Below are 18847 nucleotides of genomic sequence, written 5' to 3' on the forward strand. Positions count from 1 at the left end.
CAGATATAATCAGATGTGTAATAAAAATAAAAAAAGCCAATTCTCACAATGTCATTGAGCAAGAAATTGCCCTATATATTTTTTTTAATTCCTAATTTAATTTGTCCCTATGATCCAGGTTGCCTGAGAAAGATTTTTTTCTGGAATTATCTGAATGGTAATTAAAATGCTATATGTAACCCTTATTACACAGTATATTGGACTTATGACCAAAACCTAAACATGCATGAACGCAAAATTAAATATTGGCTAGGGCCATTTAAATTGTTTATCTTTTCTTTCTTTCTTTTTACCAAAGTAGCTTTATGGGAAAGAATTACTATTCTATCTGACAAAATATTTAACATCCATGACTTAAAATTATATGATTTTAATTATTTCATTTTTCATAACTATGGGAACAGCCATTATGCTTTTAATCCGAATATTTAAAACCTGTATATGGATTTAGTTAGAATTTGGTAAATATAGTGTTTAATCAGACAAGAAAATCAAACATTTTACAAAAAAGCACTTTATTAATTCAACCACTAGAAAAAGATTCTTTACAATTTGGAGTGATAGACTCCTTCACTGAGGTAAGAGGATAATTGAATGTTGAAAGAAAAAAAAACATCCATCACCAGCCAAAACGGGAAACGAGCTTCTCCTGATCATCTAAATCTTTCTGCACTTTCTTCCTCATGTAAAATATGGGGCAGTCTCGACTGAAAGAGAGATTTAAAAAAAAAAAAAAACACTGTTATCATCTATCACCAATGAAATGATTCAAAATATATAATGAATGTTAACTATATTGTGTAGGCTTAACATGCATGTGTGCAAACACCTGGTACAAAGCACATCTTCATGGAGAGAACCTTGACAGCGTTGACACTGAGTCCAAAGACGAGAGAATTTCTCTTCTAGAGTTGACAGATGAGCAATCTAAAAGACACACAGACAATTCAGCAACAGTAAGAACACCTTTTGCTCTACTTACCAAAGATTATTTTGTGCGCGCGTGTGTCTGTGTGTGTGTATACAGTCTTGTTCAAAATAATAGCAGTACAATGTGACTAACCAGAATAATCAAGGTTTTTAGTATATTTTTTATTGCTACGTGGCAAACAAGTTACCAGTAGGTTCAGTAGATTCTCAGAAAACAAACAAGACCCAGCATTCATGATATGCACGCTCTTAAGGCTGTGCAATTGGGCAATTAGTTGAATTAGTTTAAAGGGGTGTGTTCAAAAAAATAGCAGTGTCTACCTTTGACTGTACAAACTCAAAACTATTTTGTACAAACATTTTTTTTTTCTGGGATTTAGCAATCCTGTGAATCACTAAACTAATATTTAGTTGTATGACCACAGTTTTTTAAAACTGCTTGACATCTGTGTGGCATGGAGTCAACCAACTTGTGGCACCTCTCAGCTGTTATTCCACTCCATGATTCTTTAACAACATTCCACAATTCATTCACATTTCTTGGTTTTGCTTCAGAAACAGCATTTTTGATATCACCCCACAAGTTCTCAATTGGATTAAGGTCTGGAGATTGGGCTGGCCACTCCATAACATTAATTTTGTTGGTTTGGAACCAAGACTTTGCCCGTTTACTAGTGTGTTTTGGGTCATTGTCTTGTTGAAACAACCGTTTCAAGGGCATGTCCTCTTCAGCATAGGGCAACATGACCTCTTCAAGTATTTTAACATATGCAAACTGATCCATGATCCCTGGTATGCGATAAATAGGCCCAACACCATAGTAGGAGAAACATGCCCATATCATGATGCTTGCACCTCCATGCTTCACTGTCTTCACTGTGTACTGTGGCTTGAATTCAGAGTTTGGGGGTCGTCTCACAAACTGCCTGTGGCCCTTGGACCCAAAAAGAACAATTTTACTCTCATCAGTCCACAAAATGTTCCTCCATTTCTCTTTAGGCCAGTTGATGTGTTCTTTGGCAAATTGTAACCTCTTCTGCACATGCCTTTTTTTTAACAGAGGGACTTTGCGGGGGATTCTTGAAAATAGATTAGCTTCACACAGACGTCTTCTAACTGTCACAGTACTTACAGGTAACTCCAGACTGTCTTTGATCATCCTGGAGGTGATCATTGGCTGAGCCTTTGCCATTCTGGTTATTCTTCTATCCATTTTGATGGTTGTCTTCCGTTTTCTTCCACGTCTCTCTCCATTTTAAGGCATTGGAGATCATTTTAGCTGAACAGCCTATCATCTTTTGCACCTCTTTATAGGTTTCCCCCTCTCTAATCAACTTTTTAATCAAAGTACGCTGTTCTTCTGAACAATGTCTTGAACGACCCATTTTCCTCAGCTTTCAAATGCATGTTCAACAAGTGTTGGCTTCATCCTTAAATAGGGGCCACCTGATTCACACCTGTTTCTTCACAAAATTGATGACCTCAGTGATTGAATGCCACACTGCTATTTTTTTGAACACACCCCTTTCAACTAATTCAACTAATTGCCCAATTGCACAGCCTTAAGAGCGTGCATATCATGAATGCTGGGTCTCATTTGTTTTCTGAGAATCTACTGAACCTACTGGTAACTTGTTTGCCACGTAGCAATAAAAATATACTAAAAACCTTGATTATTCTGGTTAGTCACATTGTACTGCTATTATTTTGAACAAGACTGTATATATAAAAATAAAAACACACCTCTTTCTGATAAAGCTCCGACTCTTTCTTTCTGCAGAAGTCGCATACAGCAGCTGTAAAGAGGAAAACCATCAGATGTAGTTTTGTGATTAGTGGCAGTCTTGAAGACAGACAGACACACACACACACACACACACACACACACACACGATACATACCATCAGTTTTGAGCACAGCTCTGCAGCCAATGCAAGTGCTTCGTTTCTGAGCGAAAGCCATGAGACCCCCGACCCTGGATGTCAAGACCGTCTTACAGCGTGTGTGATCTCCCTCTGAAACAATACACAGCAAAAAAAACGGTTTATCATCAGCTATGAGGCACAGTGAGTTTTTTTTAATTATTTTTTTTAACCAGAGTTTGCCGTTTGAAAGTGATGAGATGAAAGGGTTACATACACCACAAACCAATAGAAATGTTCTTACTGACGGCACTAAAAAAACCACGAAAAAACAGTGTAGTTTCGTAAATAAATAACTCTCATGAGCCAGCTCCTTTTAATTAAACACTGAAGGATTTGTCAGAGTTTGTGAATCATTCTCAAAGAATGAGTTTGCTGAACTGGCCAGAGCTAAACAAATATCTGACTAAAAATGCAGTCACACATTTATGGTCTGTGAATTTTCACAGGCGAAAACCAGTCATTTTGCGTGATGGTGAAAGGTATCTGTGCAGATTTGACCAAAAATAAAGCTGCTTGGTTTGAAAGTAACTTCTGTGGGATTTTTTTCTTCATATGGCAAAACTATTGCAAAAAAAAAAAAAAGTTTTGCCCTCAAAATCTTGCTAATGTGATCACACCTGTAATGAAACTGCACAATATTACCTTCGGTGATATCGAGCTTGTAAGGAAGCAAGAACTGCTTCGTCAACTTAAAGGGTTAGTCCGCCCAAAAATTAACATTTTGTCAAATACTCACCCTCATGTCATTCCAAACTCATAAGACCTTCGTTAATCTTTGGAACACAAATTATGATATTTTTGATGAAATCTGAGAGCTCTCGGACCCTCCTTAGACAGCTATTTAATTAACACTTTCAAGGTCATTAAAGGTATTTTATGTGACAAGAATACTTTTTGTGAACAGTGTCAGAAAAAAAAAACAGTTGGATAAAAAAAAATTGTGCCAAACATGACAAATTGTAGTGTCATGTTTGGAACGACATGCGGGTGAGTCATTAATAGCCTCAGCCTCAGACGTCACGCCCTTGAACCGTTGACTGAACGTCTGATGCATATGACACTTATCAGGAAAAATTTCAGGAGTTTCAAAGTCGTCATCTAAACGGTTGAATTCTACGGGATGGATGCGAGACTTGTGTGTTGCGTTTTTTAACAGTCCACCTAGAAACAAATGCCACGACTGCAAACTCCTTCAGGGAAGAAGACTGCCGTTGTGTTTACAACTGTGATAATCAGCGCTAACCAGGATCAACTAAACGCTGGATTTTCAAAAGTACGTGAAGTTTGCAGCTCCATTGTTTGCATTGCATTGCATTGCTCCAACTGTGATTGGTTGCGTAACATGTCCGTCAAAAGTCCTCTTGACCAATAAAAGCTGCGATAGAGTCCAGCAGACATTCTGCCATCAGTCTGAAGGTGCGAGACTATGCGAGATCAAGGGTGTACTCACACTAGCCAGTTTGAACCGTGCCCGAGTGCGTTTGACTACCAAAGCGCGGTTCGTTTGACTAGTGTGAGTGCTCCGAACCGTGCCCGGGCGCGGCTCGATTAGCCGACCCTGGCCCGCTTGGAAGAGGTGGGCCAGAGCGCGGTTCAGTTGGACTCGAGCGCGGTTCACATGCAGTGTGAGCGCTAACCGTGCTGGAGTCCATAATCAAAGCTGCAAAGTCCTTGCTGCACTTCAGCTGGTACCTTGCAAACCTCATAATACGAGCAGCACGATTACGTGAACATTTTCGCGCCACTAAGGCGACACATCTGTTTAACAACAGGCTGTGAGAGGGCTGTGGACCACCGTGGACCAAACGACACAAAATTATCCACAAAGAAAACAAAGCAATGGACATTGTGTTCAGAGAGCACCGCTCTTCCTGTTTATCCCCGAAACCGTCGCACCATAATGACGTAACCGTGCTCCGGCACGAATGCTGAAACCCGAAACCGTCGCACCATAATGACGTAACCGTGCTCCGGCACGAATGCTTAAACCCTATGTGAGTGCAGGCCAGCGGAGGAGTGGGGAGGGGGGACATTCGTACTCGGGCCCAGTTCATGGAAACCGTGCCTAGTGTGAGTACACCCCAAGTCATTAATGACAGAATTTAATTTTTGGGAACTAGCCCTTTTTTAAAATTAATGACTGGTTGTTCATGTGACAATGTGGTTAGGACAGATTTGTGATTGAGAAGAATTGCGACAATAAAATGATCATTTTAAAACATCAAACTAAATATTTTATTGGCAACACTGATTAATTTCAAATAATTCCAAATCAATTTAATATCTGTGACACTGACTGTCTGCTGAGAACTTTTTTTATGTTGATGCTTATAATTGTCATTTTAAAGTAGAGCCAGATCTTTTCTTCCATATTGTGATGTAGAGCTGAGATTTATGGTTATTAAAAAACAATAAATGTAGGGCAGGGACGTGGTTCTATGCATTTGTTTTTAGATTTTGAGACGTGGGCGTTGCTCTCAAAAATGAATGCGAGCTTACAGTCAATTGTGAAAGTTTAAGAAAATCAGTGGACAACAGAGATAAAAAAGCATTTACAAAATAGATCATTTTCATTTCATGCCTATTAGGCTTACAAACAGAGGATGTTTACTCACTCAGTAACACGCTCTCAGCTTTGCTTTCTCCCAGTATGGGCTCGAAGATGCGCAGTAAAGGTTTGGAAAGCTGCTGCTCCAGGTAGTACTGTGTGTCTATGGGGATGTTGTTCTCCAGCACATAGATGGGGTCCTGAGATACAGAACTCAGTGGTTAAAACCACAGTACATAAAACCAGCCACACCTAAACAGACAATACACAATACTGACCTCTGATTTCATATATGCCGCCACTCCCTTTGCTGCTTTGATGATGACGTACGGAACTCGATCTCCGAGGTTTGGAGCGCTACCAGCATCACGCTTCCGCATCCTAAAACCCATGTCAGTGAAAAGTGATTATATGCGCAAGCATATATTGGGGGGAAGTCAGCACGTGTCCTAAGCGAGATCTAAAGCCACATGAATGGCATATTCAGGTATTATTGTGATTAGGATTCTTTTATTATTAATTAATATTACAAATCAATTGCCCAGCAATTTTCACATTGTGTCAGCGACGCACTGTGAGGATATAAATATTAGTTAAATTAGCTTACTCATTTCAAAAATAAATTAGGCCACAATAAATTAGGACACAAGTGAAATATTAAGAAAATAAATTAGATTAATTGCCCATCGTCTCTAAGAGAAAATGTGCCATTAATGCACCGTTACGTTTGCAGTTAACAAACAATAATATTCATGGTAAATGTTTAAACTGTAAAATTAGCATCAAAACTATGAATTAAACAACTTCAATTAAAATAAGTTTTGACCAAAATAAAAAGATTTGACTTAAAAATTTTATCTTCACAAAAATGTTATGCTTCAACTCTTACTCGTGTAATAAAGCTGCTGCCATTTAATTTGACGGATGAACTTGCGCCTAAACTTTTGTCATTTCAAACATTCTAGGTTTTATATACATCTCCATCTTTGATATTGCTACCATCACTACATTTACGGTTGCTAGATCCCTATTGTAAGCTAATTGCGAACAGGATATTTCAAGAATCACTAATACGGTTAACAGCTCCAAACACTGACAGTGTGAACATTTATAAAACATGGTATTAAAAAATCCCAATTACTAATGTATATTTAGAGTCATATTCTCCAGAAATTGGAGGACTTTTCTAAACTTATGATATTTGAATATTCATACATGAGCACAATTTGAAATTACTAACAGCCTAGTCACATTTTTACTCGAGGTAGGGGGCCTTCTGTAATGCTATAGCCCAGGGCCTCTGGTTATCTGAAATCTAAACAAAATCAGCACCAACAGATATAGCCACAATTGCGAGCTATAGAGATAAAAAGTTGGAATTATCTTTTTAAATGTTTTATCCAGTAGTGTAAAAAAGCTACCATATATGATCCCCTCCCCCACTCCAAATCAAAACTCCTTGGATTTGCATGTACCGTGAGAATGGCCTATTTCAAGTCAGAAGGGTATGTTTTGTATGAATTTTCACACTCAAGATAACATAAAAACACAAGCACCTCTCAGCTAGTTCGACGTGGGCCTGTTTGCCGGCATACTCCTGTGCGGTGCGCGTCAGCTCTTTAGTTATGACCAGCTGACTGATGTCAATGCGGTTACACAGAAGGTCAGAGATCACCTCTTTAGCGTGGGTTACTGCTCCATTAGGGTCTCTGAAACACAACACATTATTATTCCTGTGAATGAATGTGCATGTTGGTAAATTAATGGTGTGGCCATCAGAACAAACAAAAAAGGCTTTATTAAGGCTTGTAGAGTCATGTCTTCACTATTACGCATGCTAGTTTGTGCGTCACTGTTGCGTATCCGAGCTCATGGTGGTTTTCTGAATTTGGCAATGTTTGTACCTGTCAATGAGGATGTTTTGGAGGCATGTATTGATAAGGTTGGCCACTAGAGGGCAGTTGTCTCGTCTGACAGTCTCTATTCCTTTGCAATCCATTTTATCATGTTGTTCAGCATTGGAAGAGAAATACAGTCCAGCATACCTCTTTTTATTGATCAACAGATATGGGTAATAAACCTGAAAAAGTGTAAATGAGACAGGTTATTACGAATAATTAATAATTAACTTTACAAAAAGGTCCCGATAACATTAATAATGAGCAATGTATTTATTAGTTAATAGAAATACAACTGTTCGTTGTTAGTTCAGGTCCATTCAATAATATTAACAGATACAACTTTTAGTAAATGCTAAAATTAACATTAACTAGGATTAATAATTGCTTTATAAGTATTTTTATCATTATGTTAGTTGATGTAGTTACTAACTAATGAAACCTTATTGTAAAGTGTTACCATGATAACATTAGATGGTGTATGTTATGAAATCTTGGCCCGCTTCCTGTACCTTCTCAAACTCTAATTTGATTGGTGGAACGAAGTGGGAGGATACCCAATCAGCTGCCTCCTTTCCCAGGTTCATTGCTTCCTGCACTGTGGCCACACCTAGCTTCACCATCACAGAGTCTGTGTCTCCATAGACAACCTGAAAACACATTTGATTCGCATCACTGCATGTTTTCAGTGCACTGAAATTAAAGGGAAAAAAAACATTTAAGTGATTAAATACCTTTGCATCTGCCTGGTAACCATTAGAGATTGTGTATCTTGATTCCACAAGCTGTTTGGTCTGTTCAATCATCTGCCTACCAAAGCCTGTGACGCTCTACAGATAAAAAAAGAAAACCTTAAAGCATCTCTGTCTAAAGCTGACAGCATTTATCCATGTGTGAGAGCTGAAACGGACCTGTGAGATCTCCAGACAGGGCAGTTTGCCCACCTGAGCCCCAGTGAACCCGTACACTGAGTTCGCACTGATTTTCAAAGCCAACTGCCTTCCGTCCAGCACCTGCTTTTTAAACGGGTCTGTCTCTTTTTTCAGCTCTGCCTTCGCCCTAGGGGGCACAACATAATGGGTACAATCAAACGTTTAATTACGCACAACTATTTGGTTTTGAATACAAGGCATTTATGTAATCTTAATTTTGTTGTTGTTGAAATGATCACCTTTTCCTGGCGCCCAGCAGGTTTTCCAGGATCTCAGGGAGAAGGCCCTTCCTCACAGAGCTCTTCACAAACTGATCACCTGTGGGGGTTTTGATGAAATCTTCTGGAGACAGACTAAAAACACACACAAAAAGTACAGCTTTACTTAGTCACAAAGTGGGGTGTGTGTCACAATTAAAACCAATTTAAATCAAAGAAAGAATTTGAACACGTCACACGACACACTCTCCTCTCACCCCAGTTTGTCCACCTGGCCCTTCGGCAGGAGTGTAGTGTAACATAAGTTGTGAGCCATCATGATGGAGGGATACAGTGAGGAGAAATCCAGAGTTGTAATAGGAACACTGTAATACCTGTAAACACGGACACACACAGCTTCTGCATTTGTAAATCATTTACGAAGGGAATCATCTAAAAAATCTAAACATTGCTTTAATTTACATAGTACCAACATCCAAGTTAATGTAAATCTTCCATTGTATGCATGTGTCGTGGTGCTCACATTAACAGCATTGGCTGCTCGAAAGCGCTGCACTATTTACAATATAAACAGCGTCTGACACAGGCTAGAATGAAATTGTTGAATAAAGTCATTGTTTTTGAACACAAAAAGTATTCTAATTGCTTAATAAATTTAAGGTTGAACCACTGGAGTCACTTGGACTATTTTAACAATGTCTTTTTATTACCTTTCTGGACCAGGAATGTGGTAGTTGCGTAGTTGTCTAAAGCGGGGTCAGAGCTCTTGGATTTCATAAAAAATATCTTAATTTGTGTTCTGAAGATGAACGAAGGTCTTAATGGTTTGGAACAACATGAGGGTGAGCCATTTTTGGGTGAACTAACCCTTAAATTTAGGCATTTTAATTCTGGGGTTTGCTTTTCCTGTAACTGTATCAGTGAATTTATGTAATATGTACACCCTATGTTTATTGTTCATTCTTTTTGTCATATACACATGTAAAATACTTGTTTAAAAAAAAAAAAAAAACTGAATAAGAAAAAAAGTATTTTCATTTATTTATGTTTTTGAAAGGAGCCTCTTATGTTCACCAAAGCTGTGTTTATTTGATACAAAATACAGTAAAAAAGTAATACTTTGTAATAGTGTGTAGAATTTAAAATAACTATTTTAATATATTTACAAGTAATTTATTCTTGTGATGTCAAAGCTGAATTTTTGGCATCATTACTCCAGTCTTCAGTGTCACATGATCCTTCAGAAATCATTCTAATATGATGACTAGCTACTCAAAAAACATTTCTTATTATCATCTAATTATTTTAAAAACAGTTCAGCTGCTTAATATTTTTGTGGAAACCATGATAGAGTTTTTTTCTGTATCATTTGATGAAAGTATAAAAAAAGCCACAATATTTTGTAACTGTATAAATATCTTTTTATGTCTGTAATGTTTGATCAGTTTAATAGAATCTTGCTTATTAAAAGTTACTTTCTTTAAATTCTTGCTGACCCCAAACTTGAACATAAGCATGTACTTTTTTATGTTTTTTTCTTCTAGAAGTCAAGATATGCAGAAGTGGGTACAAACCCTTTCTCTGGTTCTATGACAGTGGCTCCAGTGTAGTCCTCCCCTCCCTCTGCCCTTACCACTGGCATCACCAGATCCTGCTTCATAGCCTACACAATAACACAATTATTAAGCCATACACATTAAATCATAGCTAGGTTTGTTACATTAACATGTTACAGAGAGACATGTGCAGACCTGTCTCAAGAGCTGTGAAACCACTTTAATCTGTTGTCCACGAGACAGCAGGTAAGTCAGGGGAACCCCAGTTACTCTGGCCATTTCCATGTAATTTATGACGCACATCAACTTCTGCAGCAAGCGAAGGGGCAGATACGCATCCTTCAGACAGTATACAGCCAAACGCCTGCGGGTCTGCTCATTCCCATTCTAATCAAAAACAAAGAGAGGAAAGAGAGAACCTTCCGTTGGTTTACTGGACCTTTTAGACACAGTTGAGGAATCTGATTGGCAGTAAAAGGAGAAGAGAGATCTGATTGGATGCACCTGTAGATCTGTGATGATAGAATGCTGCACATCCTCCTTCTGCTCTTGCAGAAAATGGAAACTGACGGCGTTTAGTGTGTAAGAGCGCAGTTTATAATCTCTCAGCAACACCTACAAACAGAGGGGGAAAAAACTGGGTTAGTCATAGCATGAGCAGTCATGAATCAATATGATGCCACAATGTGAGAGTCTGAGTTTAAGTGTGCATACCTGTAATAGGTCAAACTGCACACGTCCCTCAATGTTAACAATTTTGTTCTCTCTGCGGCCCATCTGCTTGCTTTGGAAGCTGGAGTCTTTTAGAATTGTTTTGATGCCCCACACACGGCCCAGATATGGGAACATTCTCACCTACGGAGACAGAAATATGAGTGACTCAGATCATCATACCTCTACCTGAATTATAATAAAGAAGCCATTCTGACATGTGCCACAACTAGGTTTGTGTTCACTTTCACCTAAAAGAAAAACATTGTTCTGTTTTTTGTGTTAAAACATATAAAACCACTTTACCTTTAAGGTGGCAGCTCTGTTAAGGAGGTACGGAAAGTCAAAGTTCTGGATATTGTAGCCAGTGATGATGTCAGGATCCACTGTCCTCACAAACTCTGCCCAACTCTGAGATAAATCACACATATATATATTTTACATTATATTTGTGAGTTTGTGTGTATAGATAATACCTATATTATAAACAGGCTTATCATACAAAAACTAAATTCAACAAAAAGCGAATAATTAAATATGCAGAAAACCAAAAAGAGCCCTAACATAATCAGGCCGATGCACAAGCAGCTTTAACATTCAATGAAAAGGTCTGAACCAACTAAATAAATATGCATTATATAAAAATGAATGAATAAAACATATAGCGGTAAACTGAAACCCTACCACGATATGGACAATTAGGCTATACCTGACTCGCAGTTGCAAATACATGGAAGTTAAGTTAAAGGTGTAGTGCAGTAATCGTGGTACTAGTTTAACTACTAAACTCCGCACAAACAATAGTTAACGTGAACAGTAGCGTTCACGTAAAGTGTCTAACGTTAGGCTACTACTAACATGTTTTGTCATGTTTAAGATGACTTTTTTTTCTGCCACTAACTTCCTCTTTCTGTCGTGTAATCGATTATTAGGGGCCCTGAAGTGGTACCATGTACATTTACAATGGACAGCAAATACACAAGTAAACATTTCAGTACCTGCAGTAGCTGTTTCTCCTGACTAAAGCAGAGAATCTGGGAGCCCACTATACTGGAACAGCTCTGTAAGGTGAAGACTGTCCGGATAAATGGCTCTTTCTCTCCCTGACGCTGCACCATAGAGGCGATCTGAATCACAGGGTCGATCTCCGGCTCTGGGAAAATACCTGCAACACAAAAAAACAGTTGAGTTACTTATTGAGCTGTATATAATAATTTTATTTGCAGGCAATTACAAGGCCAAGAACAAGCACACTAATCACACAAGCTGTTTGTTAAATGTTAGGAAAATTGTCTGGTATATCGGAAATCGCAAAAAACATGTAGGACCACCATCAATCGTCTACAATCTTTAAAAAAAAATATATTGATGTCAGTGTGTCAATGTTTTACAACTTTCTACCAAATGGTTTCATGGGAAGTCAAACAATCCAATGCAGCAAAATTAAAATAATCTAAGCTAACAGAAGGCATGATGCCTAAACTTTAAAAGTATTTTTCACTTTGAGATTCTTCGGAATGAAATGTGTGTTATAAATAAAATCTATTATTATTATTAAACAAACACCTTTTCTGCCAGCACACTCAATATCAAAGCTTAGGACTCTCAGTGGAGCAATCCTCTGCCATTCTCCTTCAGCTGGATGGCTGACCAGATCATTCCATGCCACATCCACCTCATACTGACACAGGGAAACCTGAGAGAGAAATCAATTAAAGACAATTTAATGGATCACTCCAATACCTTAAAGCTGCACTATGTACCACTAGGCCAGTGTTATATATTTTGTTCAGCTGAGTACTTACAATATCCCAAATGTATCCAACTATTTGTAAATCGTGAGAAAATTGCTATTTTAACCAAGGAGCCAGGATGTCTGAGGGAGTCACCGGTCAACTGCATCATATCTGCGTTACCCTCAGTTTCCAGTTTTATTCTGCAGAAACGCTTTACTTTAGCAGTGTGCAACAAGCGTCACAGCAGCCGCCGGGCGAACGCACAGATTAACGTCATAACATCATTTTCAACAGTCAAATGTATCTAATATGATAAACAGAGCTGCATTACCACATACTCACGATCGAAAATGTGGAAATGGTGCCGGCGACTGTTGCATAATAAAATCCTGCCAATGTCACGTGATTTCAGCAGTTTGGATTGCGTGTCACACTGCCAAACTGCTAAGATCACGTGACATTGGTGATCGGAATCATTGATCGATTCACTGATTCATGGCCGTTTGAATCTTTTTTGAGGGACACGAAAGAGAAGACAATGCTAAATAAATTCATAGTTTGTGTTATTTTTGGACCAAAATGTATTTTCGATGCTTCAAGTGATTCTAATGAACTAACTGATGTCACATATGGACTACTTTAATGATGTTTTTATTCCCTTTCTGGACATGGACAGTAAAGTGTGCATAGACTGCATATGCTCTGGGACTAAAATATAAAATATCGTAAAGCAGCACTGGGTAACTTTTGCTCTCGGGGTCCCCCTACAGTTGGGAAAAAATAATGTCCTCAACTACTGTCGTAAGCTCTGTCATCCTACAACAGGGGATGCCATCGCGCATGCATTTGTTGACATGACAACCCTGATAGCCCTGAACTAGTAATGCGCGGGTCGTCTCATAACCCGCGGACCCTGTATGTCTATTTAATGGTCGCGGGTGCGGGGCGGGTTGTAAAAATATATACAGTTGTGCAGGGCGGGCCAAATAACTTCATAAAAGCGTCCCCGCGGGTTGGTGCAGCACTAACAGTTCCCCTGAACACTGCAGGAGGAGTTCACATGCAGGTGTTCTTCTGGCGTCGCGTGTCGTGTGAAATGTCTTCATCCCAGGTACAGTCAGTGGCATATGTTTCAGCATGTCATATGAATATAACTTCATGGGTTTTCTTTTTTTCAAACGCCAAATAATCGCGATGCTCACGTTTACAAGCCAGCGTCATTATAGTAGTCTATTGGTTACCGTTTTACAGAATCTATATGATACTTCATTTCAATGTTTGAGTGGTAGCTCACCGTAACAAGCAGGACAGCATCGGTCGGGCACGCCTCCTTCAGCTCACGCCGACGAGCAAACGCTGGTCCAATGTTGATCCTCGTCCTGCCTTTAATCCCATCATTTTTTCGTTTCCTCTTATTGCTTTCTTCCAACAAAACCTTTACTTTCTTATTTGTCTCTGCTGCTTCGGACATGACCATATTATCCGACAAACAAAGTTGGGCTCGCACGTCCGAATTTAAGGAAGTGTGGGTGTTGGTGGAAGTGACGTATATGCCGTAAAGCAGTCGAATTTTGTAGTTCTTTTTGTTCTCGGGTTACTACCCGAAACCCAAAGTTTAAAAGTACGATTAAAAATGATACAGACCCCATCAGGCTATGGCAGACGTGTCATTCAACCTATTGTAAGTCGATTTATCATCACAAGAGTCTTAAAAATATATTATGAAGGTTGAAAAGTTACCTAGTGCTGCTTTAAACTGTGTTCTGATGATGAACGGAAGTCTTACGGGTGTGGAACGACATTAGGGTGAGTCATTAATGACATCAATTTCATTTTTGGGTGAACTTACCCTTTAACAAATTGCTCCAGCGGCTTTGCTCAGCTCCCTCAACACTCAGTCCTGCTCTGCTTTATACTACAATAATGTTAATAATCACATCCATGAACAAGATTTCTGCCCAAGTCCTATCCCGATTCTTTTCCATTCTTGTAGCAAGATCCTGTGCTTAAACTTGCCACCATCAAACTACGGCTTTTGTTTTGAATAGGTGACCTTGAGCTGACAAAGAAGTTACATAGTGCACCTTTAAGTGACTGTTGTTTTTTTGATGTTGTTTTCTTACCTTTCCTGGATGTTTTGTATCTGTCTGTCCTTCACTTCTCTCTTCCCTCAGCATGTACTTCCCTTTTGGAAGCTCAATCCAGCAGCAACCGACAACATCACTGTCCACCATGAACCTGCAATCACATGCACATACAGCAGACCTTACATGCTTTATCAGGTCAAGCAAACAATGTCTACCACACACCAACAGTAGAGCTGCACAATTCTGGATACATTTAGAATCACCTTTTCCACGATCACGGTTCCCCTAGGATTTTAAATTGGCAACTATAAGAAAAACATGTAATTTACTTAAGGTTCTGACAAAACATTCATTGCTGCAGTCTATGTAAATGTTATTTTACTCATTTGATTTAAGCCATTTTTAAATTAATTAAATTAATGATTCAATGAGAGAGACTCTAGTTGTCCAGTCTGGTTCCGTTTAAACAGCGCATAGTTTCTGAGAATGTGGTTGTGAGTCCTGAAAATGTACAGGGGTGATTATAATGTGCTCATCACTCCCGTAAATAACTGAACAGAGTTCGATCGTAACCGTATTAAGGACCCGAATATAAGACTGACAACCGTATTCTGCTGCTGTGTGAACGTGACCTTTGTGAAGCTGTTTTATACCTATAGCCTACATGACAACTGCTCTCTCTGGGTCAACGTCAGCGCTAACGCAGATTTGAATGTTCAATATGTTTGTACTTGTCAAGGGCTGAATTGTTGACATTTAGGAATTAGATCACGTGGGAGTTTGAATCGAAATTGTGATCTTTTGACTAATAATTGTGCAGCTCTAATCACCAGTTTTTAGAAACTTTCAAGTACACACAAACACACACCTGATCTCAAAGTCAATGTTGGCTTCAAAAGCCTGGTAGCTCTGGGTGGTGAAATTGGCGAATTTAAATCCCTGCTCCAGGATACGCTTCGCTGGGGCAACCAGACGCGGCATCGCCATGGTGATGCGCAGAAAGTCGTGAGACCGGTTTCCATGGTAATGATACATACCTTAGCGCAAATATGGAAAAATGAGTCAGCTACAAACAGGTCATACAAACAGCTGCATTTACACTGCCTTTACATGTTTGGGGATTATTTTCTTGTTTTGCACAAAATATTACTGTTACAACATATGCCAAAAATAAGATTGTATTCTGAGCAGCAATATCAGAATGATTTCTATTAATGTTGAAAATTCAGCTGACATCACAGGAATCAATAGCAAATATATTCAAATTTGAGACATTTTAAATTGTCATAATTTACAATATTACTGTTTGTACTGTATTTTTGGTTAACTAATTGCAGCCTTGGTGAGCAGACAAGACTTCCCTGAAAAACATTTTTAAAAATCCTAGCTTTTTAAATGTAGTTTATACACATTAAAATTACTTACTTTCTTTTTTGGTGATGTCTACTGCCAGCACAGTGACCGCTATGTTGTCTTTATTTGAGCGCATGTCCTTCAATACAGCAGAATTCAGCTCTCTCTGAAACTCAGCCAGGTGTGCATTTGAAAAGCCTAAGAGATAAATAGACATAGTGAGAAATGATGATAGTCGTACTTACTACGTCTCAATGACACTGAGCAGCATCCTGTAATTGGCAGCTCACCGTTGGGGGCAGGAACATAGAAATACGGGGCAAATCCGTGAACATGGCAGCACACGCTATTTCCACTGTCCGTCACACCAAACATGCGCACAATGGGCACTTGGCCCTGTACCTGCCCAGGCATACCTGCTACCGCAGATCCTAAAACAACAGACGACAGCACATTGAGGGAGAGGTCTGGATGAAATTTTTATGTGTGCATTTGTGGGAGAACATGTATCTCTCACCCAGGTAGTAATCCAGGTCTATCTGCTGGAAAATGAGCGTGTCCGAGTTTGGTTGAAGTGGCGGTGCATGAGGTCGTTTCCAACGTGGATTAAGATCAGCAGAGAATAAGTCACCTGAACAAAAGATCATGTCGAGGTCAAGGGTCACAAAGCCAGTAATGTCAGTCCTCACATAAAGAATAAAATAAAAAGACGACAAAGTCTGTGAAAAGAATTATTCACCAAAACTGGAAATATGAAAATATTGGAACATTCAGACCCAAGATGCAATACTATGGGAAGAAGCTTCTAACAAGACGTGGAAAGTGGAATCTAGTGCTCCATTACTTAATTATTTTATTTATAAATGTCAATTAGTTTATGAGTATACATACAGTATACAAATATTATTAAATTTAATTAAGAAAACATGACAAAACATACCCACTGGAATGACATCATGGCCAGCTTGCCCCTCCCCTGACTCCACCTCCATTTCCATTTCATCAAATAGAGCAAGTTCCTCCTCAAACTGGGAGGGACTATCCTCCCATTCTGTGCTGATTTTCCCCTTCTTGGCCTGTGAAACCCCGCCCATTCCTGGGCCTCCATTGCGCCTTTTAAAGTCCATTCTGAAGCAGCCTTGCAAAAACAATTTTAACACTTTATGAACAAAATGAACACTCATAAAAAAACTTACAAACTTTCTGAGATTACTCTTCAAAACAACAACAACAACAAAACACTTACGATCACTTCAGTTTAATCAACTGAATATGTGTGGAATACAGAATCAGAATATGTCGGACTCGGCTATAACTAATTATATTTATAGAGTATAAAGGATTAATAAAGATATAGTACACGTCACATTAATAAACGTCTCAGCTTAACGTTCCAAAGCTAAAGAATAACAAAAATAACGTCGAACAATCAAATTAAAATGGAGCGCGTGACAGCTCTGCATAATTTACATAAAGGGGCGGGGCTAATGCAGCAAACGTACAGATCAAACAATATGCGCTTACAGTTTGTTTTTCGAGACACGTTATTTATAAAACAATACTGATTTGGAAAACGAATTCATTTAACTTGTTCTACTTACACATAGAAGCAAATGTTGATGATCTGATGGTCTACAGGTTGAGCACTATTAAAAGTAATTGTGCATAAGCATTCATATTTCGTTTACCAAGCAATGTAACGTACACACGTTATAGGTCCGACGTTATGGTTTAACTTTAACACCCACGTGCTATTTTACCCATAATTGATCGTAACTGTCAATTCAGCAACCAAAATAAACATACAACAACAATAAGATCGTATAAACATGATTCAGGCTCAAGCTGTTTATTTCCACATTGTGTATTAAATATACTAGGCAAACTGGACAAACAAGGAAGGTATAGTAGAACATGTTAGCAATATGCAAACAACAAGACAGCCAAGCACATGCAACATCGCAAAATGAGCTGCATCAGGCAGTCTAAGACATTGAGGTGAACTCTAAACACGGAACAAAGACAATCTTTCACCTTATATTCCAGCTCGGGCTCTATTACTCCATATATGCACTACATAAATCTCCCGCCAGTTCACAGTGTTGATGAATGCCAGTTTCCGCCGGACATCCGTTTTCCCGGGAAAACTGCGTAGGGTCCACGGACGACTGCAATTGGTCAAAATGTAGGAAGTGATTCGCCTGCGTGAACGACGAAAACGGCCATCTTGAGAGGGTCGTGATTATGTAAAGTGAGTGATTAAAAACAGTTTTGATAGATAGATAGATAGATAGATAGATAGATAGATAGATAGATAGATAGATAGATAGATAGATAGATAGATAGATAGATAGATAGATAGATAGATAGATAGATAGATAGATAGATAGATAGATAGATAGATAGATAGATAGATAGATTCTATCATTTAAACCATATAATGCATAAAAAGATTTACCTTATTGTAAACTATGCAAGTTATATTTTCCAGCTCTTATATTTTAAAAATTATTTAATTTAGAATGATTGTTTTACATAAAAATTTGCCAAAGCATCGAATATACCCATTAAAGAAAATGTAATTAAAAATAAAATAAGATATTAGTCTCTAAACACGGAACAAAGACAATCTTTCACCTTATATTCCAGCACTCTTTTAAGTTACTCCATTATGCACTAAATAAATCTCCCGCCAGTTAACAGTGTTGATGATCAGTCATAATTAAAAAGTAACTACAGTAACATATATTCTATTCTATTCTATTCTATTCTATTCTATTCTATTCTATTCTATTCTATTCTATTCTATTCTATTCTATTCTATTCTATTTCTGCATAAGTTGCCTAAAGAAATTGTTTAGCCAATCAAAATGATCATACAGGTAAACGCCTAGTTCTCTGGGGAAGTGGAAGTGCGTGGTGCGACCACAGACGCTCCTTCATTTACCCAGAG

At 38.5% G+C, this 18847-nt stretch overlaps 1 protein-coding gene across 1 annotated transcript; it reads right to left on the reverse strand.

The window, feature by feature from the left end:
* Positions 1 to 493: 493 nt before the first annotated feature.
* pold1 (polymerase (DNA directed), delta 1, catalytic subunit) lies at positions 494 to 18075 on the reverse strand. The gene is made up of 27 exons (XM_067413872.1): positions 17929 to 18075; positions 16835 to 17032; positions 16412 to 16525; positions 16185 to 16325; positions 15967 to 16092; positions 15410 to 15578; positions 14578 to 14692; positions 12285 to 12414; positions 11717 to 11883; positions 11025 to 11129; positions 10722 to 10862; positions 10512 to 10622; positions 10203 to 10394; positions 10026 to 10114; positions 8709 to 8825; positions 8473 to 8586; positions 8213 to 8360; positions 8036 to 8131; positions 7814 to 7951; positions 7308 to 7483; positions 6960 to 7112; positions 5682 to 5784; positions 5471 to 5603; positions 2832 to 2945; positions 2674 to 2726; positions 830 to 927; positions 494 to 707 (listed from the first exon to the last, which is right to left on the reverse strand). Exons 2-27 carry the CDS (start codon positions 17019 to 17021, stop codon positions 620 to 622), a joined length of 3318 nt encoding a protein of 1105 aa, XP_067269973.1. The 5' UTR covers positions 17022 to 17032; positions 17929 to 18075; the 3' UTR covers positions 494 to 619.
* Between the last annotated feature and the right edge of the window lie 772 nt (positions 18076 to 18847).

This window comes from Pseudorasbora parva, chromosome 2 (assembly GCF_024679245.1).
Source record: "Pseudorasbora parva isolate DD20220531a chromosome 2, ASM2467924v1, whole genome shotgun sequence".
In the NCBI taxonomy this organism is placed as follows: Eukaryota; Metazoa; Chordata; class Actinopteri; order Cypriniformes; family Gobionidae; genus Pseudorasbora; species Pseudorasbora parva.